The sequence below is a fragment of the Dicentrarchus labrax genome, unplaced genomic scaffold (genome assembly GCF_905237075.1).
Source record: "Dicentrarchus labrax unplaced genomic scaffold, dlabrax2021, whole genome shotgun sequence".
Classification (NCBI taxonomy): Eukaryota; Metazoa; Chordata; class Actinopteri; family Moronidae; genus Dicentrarchus; species Dicentrarchus labrax.
In genome coordinates this window covers 16,122,575-16,139,677 of record NW_026136707.1, presented here as the reverse complement: position 1 = coordinate 16,139,677, position 17,103 = coordinate 16,122,575, and the positions used below count along the sequence as shown (strand labels likewise).

Genomic DNA, 17,103 nt, shown 5'->3' with positions numbered 1-17,103 from the left:
ATTTGAGATAGCTTGAGTTTGAGTTTTTTTTCCTGTTTTCAGGCTAACTAATCACATTTCTTTCACATTTGCAAAAAGCTGAGATTGTTTAGGTGGGAAAGTATCCTTCATATCATCTGTTCATACCATATGCTTTCTGATTGAAGGAGTTGGTGTTATATGCCACAGTGAATTATTTATCAGCAAGCTCATATACTGTTACGCCCCTGTCTAGGGGGAAGGAGCGCCACATAAATGTGTGAAGACAAATGAACCAATAATCCTACCCCGATTCCCAAACGAACAACTAACACAGTGTTAACAATCAAGTGATGTGATTTATTTACAAACAGGTGGAACAAAGTGCAACAAAGACTAAACAACAAACTTCAGGGTGAACCAAGGCCAAAACAACAAACAAAACAGGACTAACTTCCTTAAACAAAAATCCTTACTAATCCCTATGCAATATAAATAAAATACAGTTACTAAACCTAACTCCCTATCCTAATGAAAAACAGGAGAAAATTAGTACAAAGAAAATGGCAGCTCACCCTTACGATACTCACTGAACACAATCATACAAAAACACTATCTACTAAGATCGTAACAATTCACGCTATCGCAGAAACACACACTCTACAACCGAGGACAGAAGGATGCTGCTGCTGAAGGTTCTGTCGAAGAGCTTCGGTGTGGTGCGGCGTTTTGAATCCCCGGCGGATGTTGCGGCTCCCTGGGAGAACCAACCAGCAGGCGACACTCCACCAGCCGAGCCCACGGCATGGACCAGTCAGCGCTGACCTACGGGTTGCCGTCAAAGATCTTACAATCGACAGGCTGCACACTCCTGCAGAGGAACAGGGACAAAAACACCAACACACACCACAGACGAACCCAATACCATGACATAATACTAATAATACGGCCAGGGCCGTAACACCCCCCTTCCTAAAAATCAACATTTCCCCTAAAATTTTTGACCCTTAAGGTTAGGAAGGGACACGGGAGAGGGCATCCGCCAACACATTTTCTGTGCCTTTCTTGTGGCGAATCTCCAAATTAAAGTCCTGCACGAGCAGTGACCATCTCATGAGTCTCTGGTTGGAGTTTTGCATTTGGGACAGAAACACAAGAGGATTGTGGTCAGTGTATACAACAACAGGAAGCGAGCTTGACCCGATATATACCTCAAAATGCTGCAGTGCAAGTAGCAGGGAAAGAGCTTCCTTCTCAATGGTGCTGTATTTAGTTTGGTGCTTACTGAATTTTTTCGAGAAGTAGCAAGTCGGGTGATCAATACCTTGCTCATCCTCCTGCAACAATACCGCACCAGCTCCGCGGTCACTGGCATCCACCTCCAGCTTGAAGGGACGCGCGAAGTCAGGAGCTGCAAGGACAGGTGTGCTGCAGAGGAGAGCTTTAGCAGACTCGAAGGCATGTTGACATTCTAGTGACCAGACAAATGGTTTAGTGACACTCGTCAAACTAGTGAGGGGAGCAACGACGTCTGCAAAATTTCTGCAGAATCCACGATAGTAGCCAGCCATTCCTAAGAAACGGCGAAGCTCACGTCTGGTTTGGGGCGCGGTGAAATCTAGGATGGCCTGGATTTTTGCAGTTAGTGGGCGCACCTGGCCTTGGCCCACCTGTTTTCCTAGGTAAGTCACAGTGGCTTTACCGAAGTCACATTTTGCCAGGTTCAAAGTGAGGGAGGCTTTCTTTAACCTCTCGAAAATGATGCTCAGGGTTTTGATGTGTGCCGTCCAAGTGTTTGAGTATGCCACAATGTCATCGAGGTAAACTTCACAGTTTTGTACACCAACCAGGACTATGTGCATGAGACGTTGGAATGTGGCAGGTGCGTTTCGGAGACCAAATGGCATAACGGTATACTGCAGGAAATGGTCGGGCGTAACGAAAGCGGAGATTTCAGAGGCACGCGGAGTTAAAGGGACTTGCCAATAGCCCTTTAATAGATCCAATTTGGTTACAAATTGTGCCGAACCCACCCTGTCCACACAATCCTCCATTCGAGGCAGAGGATAGGAGTCAGCTTTGGTAACCCCATTTACTTTGCGAAAATCTGTGCAGAAACGTGGCGTCTTATCAGCCTTCGGCACGAGAAGACACGGAGAACTCCACGCACTGGTGCTCGGGACAGCCAAGCCGTTTTCCAGCAGGTAGTTGACCTCCTGCTGAAAAAGTGCACGTTTTGTTGGGTTAACGCGGTAAGCGTGTTGCTTAATTGGAGAATGGTCACCTACATCAATCTCATGGGAGAGAACAGTGGTGCGGGACGGAGTGTCTGAGAACAGAGGGAGATTATTGCCAATCAGCTGACGGATATCTTTCTGAGCAGAATCATCCAGGTGATTTAAATGTGACTTTAATTCTCTCAGAGACGCTGAGTTTTCGAGGCGAGAACAGAGCTCAACAGGATTAAAGTACAAACCATCGCTCGCCGGACAATACTGAGAGGGAGGTACCGGCGTAACGGTGGACACAGCGGACGGCGCAACAGAAAACACAACGGAGGGTGAAGGGACATCGCGACCGAAATATGGCTTCAGCATATTAATGTGGCACACACGGGACTTTCTCCTCCGATCAGGAGTACCAACAACGTAGTCAGTTTCACTTAATTTCTTTTCCACAACATACGGACCACAGAACTTTGCCTGGAGGGCAGGACCAGAGATTGGGAGCAGTGTTAAAACTTTTTCACCAACTTGGAAATTTCTCTGGACGGATTTCTGGTCGAATTTCTTTTTCATTTTTTTCTGGGAGGCAGCAAGAGCGCTGCGCGCGGTCTCACCGGCTGAGTGCAGACGTTCTCTGAAAGAGCTCACATAATCTAACACATTTTTACCCGGACTAGTAGTGGCCGACAGGTATCTCTCTCTCAGCAACCGCAGAGGACCGCGCACGGTGTGACCAAACACCAGCTCTGCAGGACTGAAACCTGTGGATTCCTGCACACTTTCTCGTGCAGCTAGGAGAAGCAGTGGTAAACCCTCATCCCACTCTTTTCCTGTTTCGAGACAGAACTTGCGCATCATGGATTTTAACGTCTGGTGGAAACGTTCGAGTGCGCCTTGTGACTGAGGATGGTATGCACTGGACTTTTGGTGTTTAATGGACAGCGACGCTATGACCTGAGCGAACACTTTGGACATGAAGTTGGAACCTTGGTCGGTCTGAATGGATTTTGGCAAGCCGAAAGTGGAGAAAAAGTTTACGAAGGCTTTAACTATAGCTTTGGCCTGGAGTGTGCGTAGCGGAATTGCTTCTGGGTAGCGTGTGGCGGCGCACATCAAGGTCAAAATGTACTGATGTCCGGATTTTGTTTTGGGAAGCGGCCCCACACAATCCAGGATTATGTGTTCGAATGGTTCTCCTATAACCGGAATTGGTTGCAGCGGAGCAGGGGGAATAACCTGATTCGGTTTACCACTAACCTGACAAGTGTGGCATGAACGGCAGTATTTTGTCACATCGGCTTTCAAACCTGGCCAAAAGAAGTACCGCAGGATGCGATGGTAAGTCTTTTTTATTCCTAAATGGCCAGCAATGTTATCATGGGCTAGATTCAATACCTGAGGGCGAAATTTCTGTGGGACTACCACTTGTTGAAAAGAATTCCAACCTAGGTCATCAGTTGAGGGAGGGTGCCAATTGCGCATTAATACACCGTCATTAAGGCTGTACACACTGAGAGTCTCGGCACGTGAGTCGGCAGCAGATAGACACGTAGCCAGAGTTGGGTCAGTCTGTTGTGCACGGATGAACTCTCCCCTGTCAACCTCGAAACACAAGTTAGCTTCAACAGGTAACAAGTTATCAAACACACTCTTTTCACATTTTTCGGCACGGGGGTCTGATTGTTCAGTACCATATTCAGAGCACATGAATGAATCAGACAAATCCACCACATCACCAAGTTTACGCTTTTGTGCGCGCGTAACAGCGCAGGCCGGAAACACAGAGGACGAGTTAACAGCAGCAGGAACAGAAACACACGAGTCGGCAACGGGATTTTCAATCACTTCGGGGGTCGGAAACACTTTTTTCCCTGCCAGATCATTTCCGAGAATCATGGCAACCCCCTGCACTGGCAAACGAGTGCGCAGTCCAAAACTCATAGGGCCTGAGATGAGCGGTGAACGCAAGAAAACTGTGTGCAACGGTGCTCTTACAGTACTCATTTTCACCCCCAACACAAGTGCATCAGAACCACAGAATGAAGCAGAGGAAAAAGGCAGCACTTTTTGCAAGATGAGAGACTGATTAGCTCCCGTATCACGCAAAATTGTGATCGGTACCTGATCTTCCTCCTTCCCTGTCAGAGAGACTGAACCTTGTAAAATGAAAGGTCTGTAACGCTCATCTACCTCCTCTTTCTCTGGTTCATTACTGACAGGAGACGGAGTGGGAACAGACTGAAAAAGTCCAACACTTTTTGGTCTTGTTTCACTTTGATTATTTTCTTTACGCTGGAGCGCAGGGCAGCTGGCTATCAGGTGTCCTGCCTCGTGGCAGTAAAAACATTCACGTTCAGAAGACGTAGGATTAGGTCTATGTGGATTTTTTGGTAAGATTTTATCTTTATTTCCAGGGTTTGCGATCGCAGTGTGCTCGCGGCGCCCTGCCGGAAAAACAACACGGTGCGTTAAAACAAACTCATCGGCGAGCACCGCAGCTTTGGACACAGAATCTGATTTCTGTTCATTTAAGTAGATGACGATTTTCTCTGGGAGACATGTTTTAAACTCTTCTAGCAAAAATAGTTCGCGGAGTTGAACAAAATTTGTGACTGTACTCGCAGTGCACCATTTATCAAAGAGAACAGTTTTCTCCCTGGCAAACTCCACATATGTTTGGTTTGGCGATTTTTCACATGTGCGAAATTTTTGGCGATATGCCTCAGGAACCAACTCATAAGCACGCAACACAGTAGCTTTCACAATTTCATAATCCAGACTTTCGTTAATAGATAAACTTGCACACACCTCCTGGGCCTTGCCCACCAGTTTGCACTGCACCAGCAAACTCCACACATCTCTGGGCCATCTCAATGTCGCAGCGATGCGCTCAAAAGCATTAAAAAAGGAATCTACTTCACTTTCCCTAAATTGTGGTACTAAGGCAATATGCCTGCTTACATCAAATTGCTCAGAGGCAGCGGTGGGAAGACGCATACTTACAGGAGTGGACGTAGTCGGAGACTGACGATCCAGCTCCAGAGCCCTTATGCGGAGGTGCATAATCTCTACCTCTTTGGACTTGGTTTCGAGTTCCACCTCTTTCATGCGGAGGGCCAACTTCAGATCCTCCGTATCTACTCCAGCCTGTAGTAGAGCTACCAGATCCATGCTATATGCCTGGGTGACAACCGGAGCCTCCGCCCCCGCACTCACCTGGCCGCCGAAGGTTTGTGTGGCTGTGGCAGCCTCCGCTCCCACTTCCTCCTCTAAAACCTCCGGTGCATGAACCCCCTCTGGCTTTGTCTGCGTAACTATGCCACCTTCCACCAGCTGTTCTGATAACCTGTGTTTAATCTCTGCCTTGCGTGCGTTCAAAGGAACAGAGATGCCAAAAAATTTAGCAATTAATCCTAATTGTGCTTTTGTGCATCGATCTAATTTTTCTAAAGTGGGATTTTGTGCAAAGTCATCTATTTGAAAATCCATTTTCCCTCCACACACAAGAAGAATCACCAAGCAAACATCAGATAGAAAAAAAAAAATATATATATATATATTTTTTTTTTTTTTTTCTCTCACCAACAAGCACAAGACAACAAAATAATTAATGAAGGACGGACGAGCCCCCCAATTTATGTTACGCCCCTGTCTAGGGGGAAGGAGCGCCACATAAATGTGTGAAGACAAATGAACCAATAATCCTACCCCGATTCCCAAACGAACAACTAACACAGTGTTAATAATCAAGTGATGTGATTTATTTACAAACAGGTGGAACAAAGTGCAACAAAGACTAAACAACAAACTTCAGGGTGAACCAAGGCCAAAACAACAAACAAAACAGGACTAACTTCCTTAAACAAAAATCCTTACTAATCCCTATGCAATATAAATAAAATACAGTTACTAAACCTAACTCCCTATCCTAATGAAAAACAGGAGAAAATTAGTACAAAGAAAATGGCAGCTCACCCTTACGATACTCACTGAACACAATCATACAAAAACACTATCTACTAAGATCGTAACAATTCACGCTATCGCAGAAACACACACTCTACAACCGAGGACAGAAGGATGCTGCTGCTGAAGGTTCTGTCGAAGAGCTTCGGTGTGGTGCGGCGTTTTGAATCCCCGGCGGATGTTGCGGCTCCCTGGGAGAACCAACCAGCAGGCGACACTCCACCAGCCGAGCCCACGGCATGGACCAGTCAGCGCTGACCTACGGGTTGCCGTCAAAGATCTTACAATCGACAGGCTGCACACTCCTGCAGAGGAACAGGGACAAAAACACCAACACACACCACAGACGAACCCAATACCATGACATAATACTAATAATACGGCCAGGGCCGTAACAATACTGACTTTACTTATACTTATAAATCAATCAATTATTATAGACCTAATAAAGCGATACACTGATCATTCATTTGGTTTTCTTAATGGCATATTAATGTCTGGTTAAACCCTGTCTCAGTAAAAGGGTTTTATGTGTTGGGTTTTGTCTACACTAGGCCCTATGTGTTTGTGATTTTATGTTTTATAATTTACAGCAGGAAAAAAAATGGACCCATATAGATGGTGCAGAACTGACAGAGAAATTGATGAACAATTATTAAGATAGGGACAATGACAAAACCTTTATTAAACAATGCAAGAATTTACAGACAGACATTTACAGCATTTGTTTTTTACATTACAAAAAAAAAGTGTCGGCTCAGGGCAGTCCCAAATAGCTAAAGACTACCAAACACATGCACTCAAACAAACACACGCACACACTTGAACAAGTAAACTGTAGCCAATTTGTTAAAAAAGGAAAAGCTCTCATGTAAAGATGGTAGATCCTCTTTCCTCTCTTCTCCATCTCTGCTGCTTCTGTACTTCAATTTTACACCCTCTGCTCTCATCACTTTCTCACAAATTGTTGTTCAGGACATCACGTTTTTCATAACACAGATGAGAAGACTATCACAAGCAGTCTGCTAATCCATAAAAAGTGCATGCTCTATCATCAGCAAAAATATCAATTTTGAATGAAAAATGAATGAAGTGTCAGAAGCAGTTGGTTACATGCATCTTTGAGGAATAACACAAATGAATGAGTAAACTACACCCCACAAGAAAATATGTATAAGATAATCTAATCTAAAAGATGTGATGATGAATAGCAATATTTGTGCTAGGATTTGACATGTTACTCCATTTATTCATATATCATTGGATGATAAGATGAAAAGTTACAGGAAAATAAAAAAATATATTTGTAATACCTGCAGTTATTAAATTTTCTTTGCACATGTGTGTAGTCAGTGAATAGGAGGAGTGGTTCACCCTGACTTCTAGGAGAATAAAAGTAAGAAATGTAATATTTACAACTAGTTTACATTTTAGAATGTGTAATATATTATTACTATAGAATTATTAACCTTTCCTTTTTTTATAATACATATTAAACCTGGCTTGAAATCTGTTACCAAAGATGTTTCCTTCTGTGGGTGTCAGTAAACAGAGCATAATATGCTGTAATGCACACACTGATATGTAAACACTTGAGCACAATGAAGTAATATTAAAACATGGACATTGACAAAAACCAAATGAAGGCGTTATTTTTACCAAAATGCTTCATCTAGCATTTTAGAAACTCATTTTAATGCTGATTGTAGACAAATGGTAGAAATGCTGGGATGGAAATGAGCCCTTATCTCCTGTTACACTGACAGCAGACCCCAACAGGAATAATGTAAAATAGAGGATCAACATAAAGTATTGATGCTAATTTACAGTAAAAATACTGAGCTCTTAAGATGTTATTCCTGTGTTTCAGTGTTTCAGTTTTACTCTACCAACATTGTTTAAAAAGTGTTGACATAACACAAACACAAAAATACTGTGTGTAATTTTACACTGTGATTATGGTGAAATTTCAAGATATTGAACATAAATGACAAAATAATGGAAATCCAATGCTATTGAAGGCCAATACATTATGTATAATATATCAGTCCTACAAGTTACATGCATGTGATTGAAGCTTCAACACGTTATCTCTAAGCCAACTTTAGTACCAATAAAGTACATTCTAAATATTATTTTCTCTCCTTCAGCTATTTTTGCCATCTTTCACTGTAAACTATATTATGAAGCAAACATGCCAATAAAATCATCTTTAAAAGACAATAAATCATTACAAACAAGGGAACAAAGATGGGCTCCAATACAATTTCCTTGAAAACATTCAAAAATTCCCAGGGTACACTTGGACTAATGAAGCCCGTATATTTTAGTTTTTGTGACAGTGACACAAGGCTCGTATGGTTGGATTCCTGAGAGCATTTGTTGAGGGGTACAAGATGTGTGTGTGTGTGTGTGTGTGTGTGTGTGTCTGTGCGCGTGTGTGTGTGTTCACATAGTGCAACACTTGTTCTTGTGTGCGTGAGAGTCTTTGAATCGGAGTCTCTGCTTGGATCGATATTTCTCCAGGTAAGTGAGCTGTTTACTATTGATGGCTCCACGACGCTTCCTGAAACACACACAAAGACAAACAATGTATGGTGGAAATCAACAGTTCATATATATATATATATATAGTGTACATGTGTATTTATGCTTTTATTTATTCATCATTTCATGTTTGTGTTTTTGTGCAAATGTGTATGTGTTGGCTACCTGTTGTCAACCAAATTGCCCCTTGGGGACAATAAAGTCATTTCAATTCAATTCAATTCAATTCAAGTGACACAAATATCTTTCTTGATCACTGGATTGTGTTTAAAACGGTTAAGTGGTTAATCTCTTGGATATAATTAAAAAGATCCCAAGCATTTTGTTTATTTAGCACCATGAAGTTAGTTTGCCTGTGCTCTTTAATTGGCAACTGGATACATGTAACAGAATATCAGCGTGAGTTGCGTCACCACATTGTCTTCTTTGATACCACCACTGGATGGCCCCAAAGAAAGAAAATCTCAATTTCTACAAAGAGTGGGTTTAAATAGTAACATATTAGCCATCCTTCACACTCTATACTGTGTTTTGTATTCCCAAATTCCTGCTGCTTTATCAGGAGTAGAAATGGGTGTAAAAATGTACTCCTAAGCCTAAGCATTTTACATATTACACAAAGCTTTCTTGTGTATATATCATTAAAAAAGGGCATTGTAATTCAGCTGTCACAGCTGTTTATAAGGTTATTGTTATGCATTATAAAGACACCTAACTTCTAAAGTGCTCTCCCACCATGATATGTGATACTTCTGCATTATGAGGATGCAGTACATAAATTAACTTACTGTCTGATGAGTTGAATAGCATCTTCATACTTCATCCCGCTCTCTATCAGTGCCAGAGCAACCAGCACAGGAGCCCTGTGTGCATGAATAGACACACAAACACACAAAGAGTATGTTTGTTGATGTCTGAGTAAAAATAACAACAGAGCTGACTAGAATGTGTAAGTGTAGAAATATCAATGCCACAAAAACTACATCAAAAGGTATCCGCGGCATTAGTTTTATACCAGTAGCATGAAACCAGTGGAACTTATTCCATTTATTTCATTACTTTCTGTCTTTCTCTACATGTTAATGAACCCCTGCTGTGTGTATATATGTATGTGTGTGCCTGTGTCTCCCTCTCTAGCATTTAGTTCAGACTGATCGGTGTGTCTCTCACCTCCCAAGTCCAGCCACACAGTGAACAGCCACACAGCATCCTGGATCCTCCTGAAACTTCTTCTTCAGCAGACTCAACCAATCATCAACCAGTTTACTGGGGGGTGGGGCTCCATCATCAAATGGCCAATCCTGAACAAAAAGCAGAACAGCTACAGCACTTCTGACACTCAAGTTCAGTGTTAATGTTTTGTGTTTATGTTTGTTTGTGGGGAGTTTAGTGTGTGCTCACCACCACATTAATGCCATCCTTCTCCAATGGTGTTTTATCGTAGGTGATATCACAGACTCGAACAACTGTGGTGGCACCGTAGTGCTTCAGGTCCTGAAAGTAACATGATAGGAGATGATTTTCACAACTAAGCCAAAATACAAGTAGATCAATTCAGTTAAAATGTCTTTTAGCTGCTTCAGTTTATTCATAGTGTGAATGCATGTGTGTCCGTCAACACACACGTTTCTCACCTCTATGAAGGAGCTGAGTGTGCCGTCTGTTGGGTTGTGAGTGATCAGGAATCTCATGTTCTTGTGGCACAGTTCCACTGGAGCTGGACGGTTCATGGCTGCCAGTGTGACCTTTGACATCCCAGGATGACCTTTATGTGTGAGCGGTTAGTTGTTAGCCATAAGTTCAATGTCAGGGAGAAATGTACTGTACATTTTCTCATGAAACAAAAACAATTACACCACATGAAGTTGGGGAAGAGTTTTAACTAGTTACCTTATTTGCAGATCGCATGCAACTTTCCAGATTTGGCTCAACCTTGGTCCATTAAGTATCACTATCATTAACTATACTTTATATATACTTTGCACCAATTGGCCTTTTTCACGACTGACATTCTGATTATGTACGACAGTACGGAAAAGCACAGGTGTGAATAATAAAATGAATGATGGGTGAATACCATTTAGTTTAGCTGCTTTAGTTTCAAGGTCTGGCATGCTGGCTGTCACACGGTCATGACTTACTGGGACACTAGAACAGATCAGAGCCATCGTTAATGTTATAAGTAACACTTGTGCTTTTCCTGCTCCGACAAGTCAAAATATCTGCTGTGTGAGAAGGCATATTCAGCCCAACCTGCCAACACACCACAAGCATTACCTCAACTTTTTTGTAATGTTTACAAATGCAACCAAACCTGTTACAGTCTTCTCAAAACTCACCTCAAGGTCACATACTTACAGTCCCCCTTATGTAAATCTCACACAATAAAGAGCAAAAGCAAACAAGTCTAGGTGTGGGACAACAGTGTTCAAAGAGTTAGGTTAACAGACCCTAAACCCCCTCAGCTGTTTTCACTTATTAGCTTGATTAGACCTCATCTCAAAAGTCTGTTGTGGGCAGGTACAGACTGTACTTATTTGGCATTTCCTTCACTTCACAACTCTCTAACACCTCTATGTATTTGTACATTGAGTATCGACCTCACATAATTCCCATCATAACAACATAAAACAAGTTATATATATCACTAATCTTGGACTGTTGTGAATAGAACTGTAAGGGTGCATTTTATAATTAAAATGCATGAATGCTTCACGTAATGCAATATTTCTGTGTAGTCTACTGTATGAAAAACAAAAACCAACATGGTAAAATTATCACTGTCAGTGGAACACTAGAGTACCTCATGTTGACTTGCATTGCTCTTGCTCACATTTCAAATAAGATAACAGGGACGTGAGTGTATTTTAGGATGGAATTTTAATTTCAATAATCTTAATTTACGAATGCCTGACATTCCCCAAAGCATACACAGCCACTATTTTAGTTAGAGTACTGATAAGAACTATTTGGGTGCCATCAGAGTCTTCACATGCTACTAAACAACTTTTCACAGCCAATACTGCTTATTCATATCAGTATAGCATAGAGTGCAGGTGTTTTGCAGCAGCAGGGTTACACTTCCCAAGAACAGAAGATAAACATATCTGGCCACTCCTCTTCCCAGTAGCATAGCCACTGGCTGTATTACAAATACTGTTTTCTGTTTTGTTGATGTGAGCAGAGTGCTCAATGTGCTTTTGTCACTGCATTATTGTCATATTTTAAAGAAGTAAATAGCCCTCAAAATGGGGGAAGATTATTTCTTCTTATGGGACATAAACACCAGGCCATATGCAAGGCCTGGGACATAAAAACATTCTTGTAAATAAATCTCACCCTGGAAAGGCAAGTCAAAAGTAGAGGTCAGGAGTATGCAGTAAAGTGCAGGAGTTAAAAAGTGTTGGTGCATCATTATATATTTAGTGAAGATGTGTTGACCCCTCACCTTTAGCTCCAGCTGCAGCAGTTAGCTGCTGTGACTTCAACCTATATCAGGTCTATAGGTGACTCTGGACTTCCTCTCCCTTGTGGAACTTCCTATTGGGAGACTGTTTATAGCCGTTTAAGGTATTTTCCCAAATGTGAGGTCCTGTTGTCTTGTATTACCCCATCAGTTGACTGTATCCTATAGTCGAGGAGGCCACAGAGTGTCAGCTCTCTCTCTCTCTCTGTTCGTCTCTTTGTTTTTATCTCTCTCTTTGCCCAGTCCTTTTCTCTCTTTGTCTCTCAGTAGCTCTCTCTTTCCTTCTCTCTCCGGTTAGCTTTCAGTGTCGAGGCTCCACTTATTACCCCATGAGCTGGCTGGTTCAGAGGGCGAAGGCCAGTAGTCTTTCAGGTTTCAGGGCCGCAGGACTGCATGGTGCAGCTTCATCCCAGACAGGGTCTAAATGTGTTGGGCGTGGCAGTAGTCACCACTCCGCCGCACAAACTCCATCAACCAGCAATTCTAAAGTACAAAACATAGAAATTATATTAACTCTTTAAAGAATGTCATGAAAACAGAAAAACACAAAATATTAATAATTTAGCATTTGTTCCATTGTTCCAAACACTGTATCTGTAAAAGCAGCTCATATGACAAAATATACTAATGACAGCCTTCTTCAGTAATATGGAGGCCAGCAGGATGGCAGCTGACTGGCTGATGTGCATAGATAAACACACACACACACATTAAGATATGCATATGTTTATATTTTAACAGATTTTCTATTAAACACAATTAAAGCATTTGCTTCATGTATGAAATACAAAAAAAATCTAAAAAGCCATACATATAGCCTATCAATAATAAATCTGAGTGAACTTTTGGAAATTGTTCTTACGCATATTCTCAAAACCACTAATATCTGCAAGCAAGTTTTTGGTATACATATGTATACATATCCATGTACATACACACAGAGTAATCTACCAACTTAGCAACTGAACGATGTACAAAAGTGTTCCTACTTGCATGAAGTGGACTAGAAAGCTGGGAAACAGATGACAGATGCAGCATGGACTAGAAAATCTAATACATTATGTGGCTCACAAAATATGGACAATTTTATTAGATTAGCCTGCACAATATCAACAAAATTGAATTTGCTCTGAAAGGAAAAAAAGAGACAAAGTCTGAAAATTAGTGGTCTATTTAATGTACTCTAGGAGGATTCTTAAGTGCATAAGAGAATTTGAGGGCAGTTCCAGGCTTCGGGACAACAGACCACATATTGGAGTACAAACTGTAAAACTAAATAAAAAAGAAGGTTAGCTCACTCGCTGCTTCTAGAGCAGGTCCCCCTAGAGTAGGGCTGGAATGATTTATCCATTTGGCAATTTAACTGACACATATTGGTCTTGGAATAAAAGTGGTTGCTCGCCAGTATGTGTCATTGACTTTGACATGTTTCATAATCCAAAAATGTGTTCTTGATCAGATACTTTCAGTATGTCTATGAGGTGTTTAAATGCTATTTACTTTGTGATTGACAAGGATATACTTGAAATTATGGCCTATTTATGTAGCCAAGATAATATTGTGTCATGAATTTGTGTTTAACAGCTCTGATGTAAAAGACATTGGGCTGAACACCTGCTATACAATATGTTTTATTCGTTCAGTGTATTTGTTCGGTCCAAGTATCTTAGTGAAAGGACCAACACTGCTTCGAAATTAAAATGCAGTTTCTTCAAAAGTCAACAAGTTTAATACTCTACTTAATAGGGCAGCAACAATTTAAAAAAGGCATTACAAAAACATTCTTTGTAAACCTATTAAAATCTTACATAGTTACACAGAAACAACTGGGAAGTGTTTTACCAAGAACAGGAATTAAAAAACAAATGCCGATTATCTCTGTGGCTGGTAAGCCGCTCCACTCTCCTTTTCTCAGTAAACACGTTGGCAGCTAACCAATCTTGTTACAATGTCAGGTTCTGATATCCTGGAAAGCATCTGTCTGAAAATGCTAATCAGCAATGTTTCTCTATCATGTTGGACAACAGGCACAGGTAGTGAGGGAAATATAAAGGAAGGTGGTCGCAGATGTAACCCTCCTCTCACTGACATGCCAAAACATTCAGACAAACAACAAGGGAAAGTCCACAGGCACTCTGGGTAATCTATGGTCACCTCTTCACATCAGCTTTGACAACACACACATAATCACATGCCGACTTACTCACTAACTCTTCCAGAAGAGTGTAGTCTATTCCAGGTTGTTGACTATCTATAATTAGGAATTTATCCTGTGTTAACGCTAATCACGTTAGAGGTCAGTAGAGGTCTGTTATTTTCCAGCTAATTGATTCAAAGTGTAAAAAGAAAAGTGAGATTTTAGAGATAGGTCCTTTCTGATTTTACAGCCTTATATAACACAAGCAAAAGAAAATTAAAAGTGAGACAAACAGGATAAATTATTATTATTATTATATAGATTATTGTATCACACAGAGCAACATGACCGAAGGCACTGTCACAGACAAGAAGACAAAGCATGGAATTCACTGAAACTGAGAAACAAACAGGCATTAAAAAAGCTCTAAAGCATCTAAACATAAAACACATTTAAATACTAACTCTTAAGTGATGCAGTCACTGAAGGCCCTTTTAGGCATTTAACTGACATCTAAACTTCATATAAAAACAACATATGAAAGCATGAAGGAGCATGATGGGAAATGGCTAGACGGCAGCAGTAATTCCAATTAAAACTGTAAAGCCGATCTTCCCTGTTACCTTAGACCGCAGTTTGGTTTGTAAAAACAGGTGCGTCCCCAGTTGGTTCTCTGGCTGCCTGGCTCTTTCCCTGTCACAGGCTGGGTCAGGACCCAAAGAAGTTAAAAATGGATCTCAATATTATTTAGAGCTGTGTTAGGTTGCCAAACTTTTCTACAGTACCAGCAACGTAAGGCTTAAAACACAAGTAAGCATCTAGGTTAGTAGTAAAGACAACAACAAGGCAGGTTAGTACCGTAGTGACCGTAGTATAAATCCTGTTACAGCAAGGCAGCAGAGATGAATGCTGCCTTCCAGTTAACAACTATAGAGGAGGCTTTCTGTAGGTCACAAGTCACTCTGAAAAAGAACAAGTGCTAAATTCCCTAAATTGGAGTTGTTTTTGAAAGCATAACGTATAAAGCCTTCCTTCTTACCTCAGTGGACTTGGCTGGGAACTGGAAAATCCACAAACCACTGACTGGCAGTTACACCAAAGTCCTGCAGAAGCTGCAGCAGCAGCCCTGCAATAGTTTGAGTGCTGACAGACAACCAGCTGACTGCCTGTTATAGTAAACCCCTGTAGACACTGAACACCCTGCAGCTGTATTTATAGCTGTATCTATACTAGCAGCTGATTCTATGACACATCAATTTTTTGTGGAAAAACAGTCTCAGTGTTGGTGCACCCATCTCCCTGCTCTCAGCCTGTTCCACTGAAGATCTGTGATTTCCTTGATTACTATCTCTAATACCGTGGAAATGGATTTCTATGGAAATTCTCCATAATATCTACATTATCTGTCATAATAACTGAATGATCTCAAAAGTTATAAAACTTGTTGTAGCAGGGGATCACAGTGGCTGGTTGACAGTGTCAGGAACCTTTCCCAAATACTATTTAATAACAGCGACAAAAAATACTGTTGAGTGTTTGTCCTTACCTGCTATTAAATGTCATCTCCAGCCAGACTAAACATGAGTTCTTCTTTCTCACAGCAAAGTCCGCCTGCTTTTAGTCTTTTTCTGCCACTAGAAGCTGAACTGTCTGGTAGTCAAGCAGCAGTAAAATGAAATGCAACAACCTGTAGCTCTGCCCCACTATAACACTGAACTCTCCACCTCTCTCCTGTCCCCCCTGGCCTCTCAGTAACCGCTGCAGTGTACTGTACGTGCCAGACTGGAGCTGTACCTCGCTTGTAGCGGTGTGGTGTGCTGGGCTGAGGATCTGCTGTGAGCTGGTCTAATCAGGCTGAGCAGCCATCTGACCCTGACAGCCCTGTCACCGCCAGAACACTCTACAGTTAATGCTCTTAGAGAGAGAGAGGAGAAGAGCCTCGCTCCCTCCTCCTCCTCCTCTTCATCCACTCCACTCCTTTTTCCCTGCCCTCTTCCAGGGTGAAGAAGAGGTGCTGTTTCCCCCCTCATGTTCTCTCCTCACTCTTCCTATAGGCCGATGATTGCAAGGTTCAGTCAAGGAAGCTTTTTAGTCTCAGTTATAGTCAATGCACAGGAACAAAATAAACGCAGATCAGTGTTTTCAGTTCATTCTGCTTTAAAATAGAACATAACGGATTAGTGACATTGCAGGTCTAATGAGTTTTTATGCCATGACACGTCTGTCTGGACCCTCTCTTGTTTTCCTTTCCTCCCTCTCTCCCCCCTTCCCCTCCTGGAACCAACTAAAAATAGACGGTCCTTTGAGCCACCAGACAGGTTGGACAAGTCAAACCTTTGAGTCCCAGTTCATGGAATTGACTTTCTTCTTAACTGACAATAGTCCCAAGATTGCTGTTGTTGTTGTTGTTGTTGTTGTTGTTTTGCACAGCCAAACTACTGTGTAAAGCCACTGTATAGTTGCCACAGTGCATTAGCCAATGTGTTTGTCCAAAAATCAAAAGGGGGGAGAATTGTGGAAACATTTTTATGAACTAAGAACCAAGAAATCCAGCTAGCTTGTCTGCTTTATCCATTTTGTTTACAAGGTTATTGTAAGGATATGTGTGTCTGGAGAGAGTCACAAGGCACAGACTTTTTAAAGCAGAACAAGCTGGGGTCTCACCTCACTATCAATCACTTTGAGTGGACTGTCCACCCACACACAGAGCTTTAAAAAACACCCTTACTAGCTAAAATTAGCCAATGCGCTACTTGGACGGTTTCCAGTTTCTTGCATTAAAATGTGAATGTTCATGACTGCTG

General features: G+C 41.7%; 1 protein-coding gene across 3 annotated transcripts; it reads right to left on the bottom strand.

Moving 5' to 3' along the window:
* Nucleotides 1-6,801: 6,801 nt before the first annotated feature.
* Nucleotides 6,802-16,220, bottom strand: LOC127367764 (protein tyrosine phosphatase type IVA 3). Of its 3 annotated transcripts, none has more exons than XM_051407890.1 (7): nt 15,846-16,220; nt 12,145-12,645; nt 10,331-10,461; nt 10,098-10,190; nt 9,867-9,997; nt 9,485-9,559; nt 6,802-8,715 (listed from the first exon to the last, which is right to left on the bottom strand). In XM_051407890.1, the coding sequence occupies exons 3-7, from the start codon at nt 10,448-10,450 to the stop codon at nt 8,598-8,600; spliced, it is 537 nt and encodes a 178-aa protein (XP_051263850.1). In that variant the 5' UTR covers nt 10,451-10,461; nt 12,145-12,645; nt 15,846-16,220; the 3' UTR covers nt 6,802-8,597. The 3 variants fall into 3 exon arrangements, with proteins under 3 accessions (XP_051263850.1, XP_051263851.1, XP_051263852.1); XM_051407891.1 differs by lacking the exon at nt 15,846-16,220 and adding an exon at nt 15,339-15,486; XM_051407892.1 differs by lacking the exon at nt 15,846-16,220 and adding an exon at nt 14,923-14,943.
* Between the last annotated feature and the right edge of the window lie 883 nt (nt 16,221-17,103).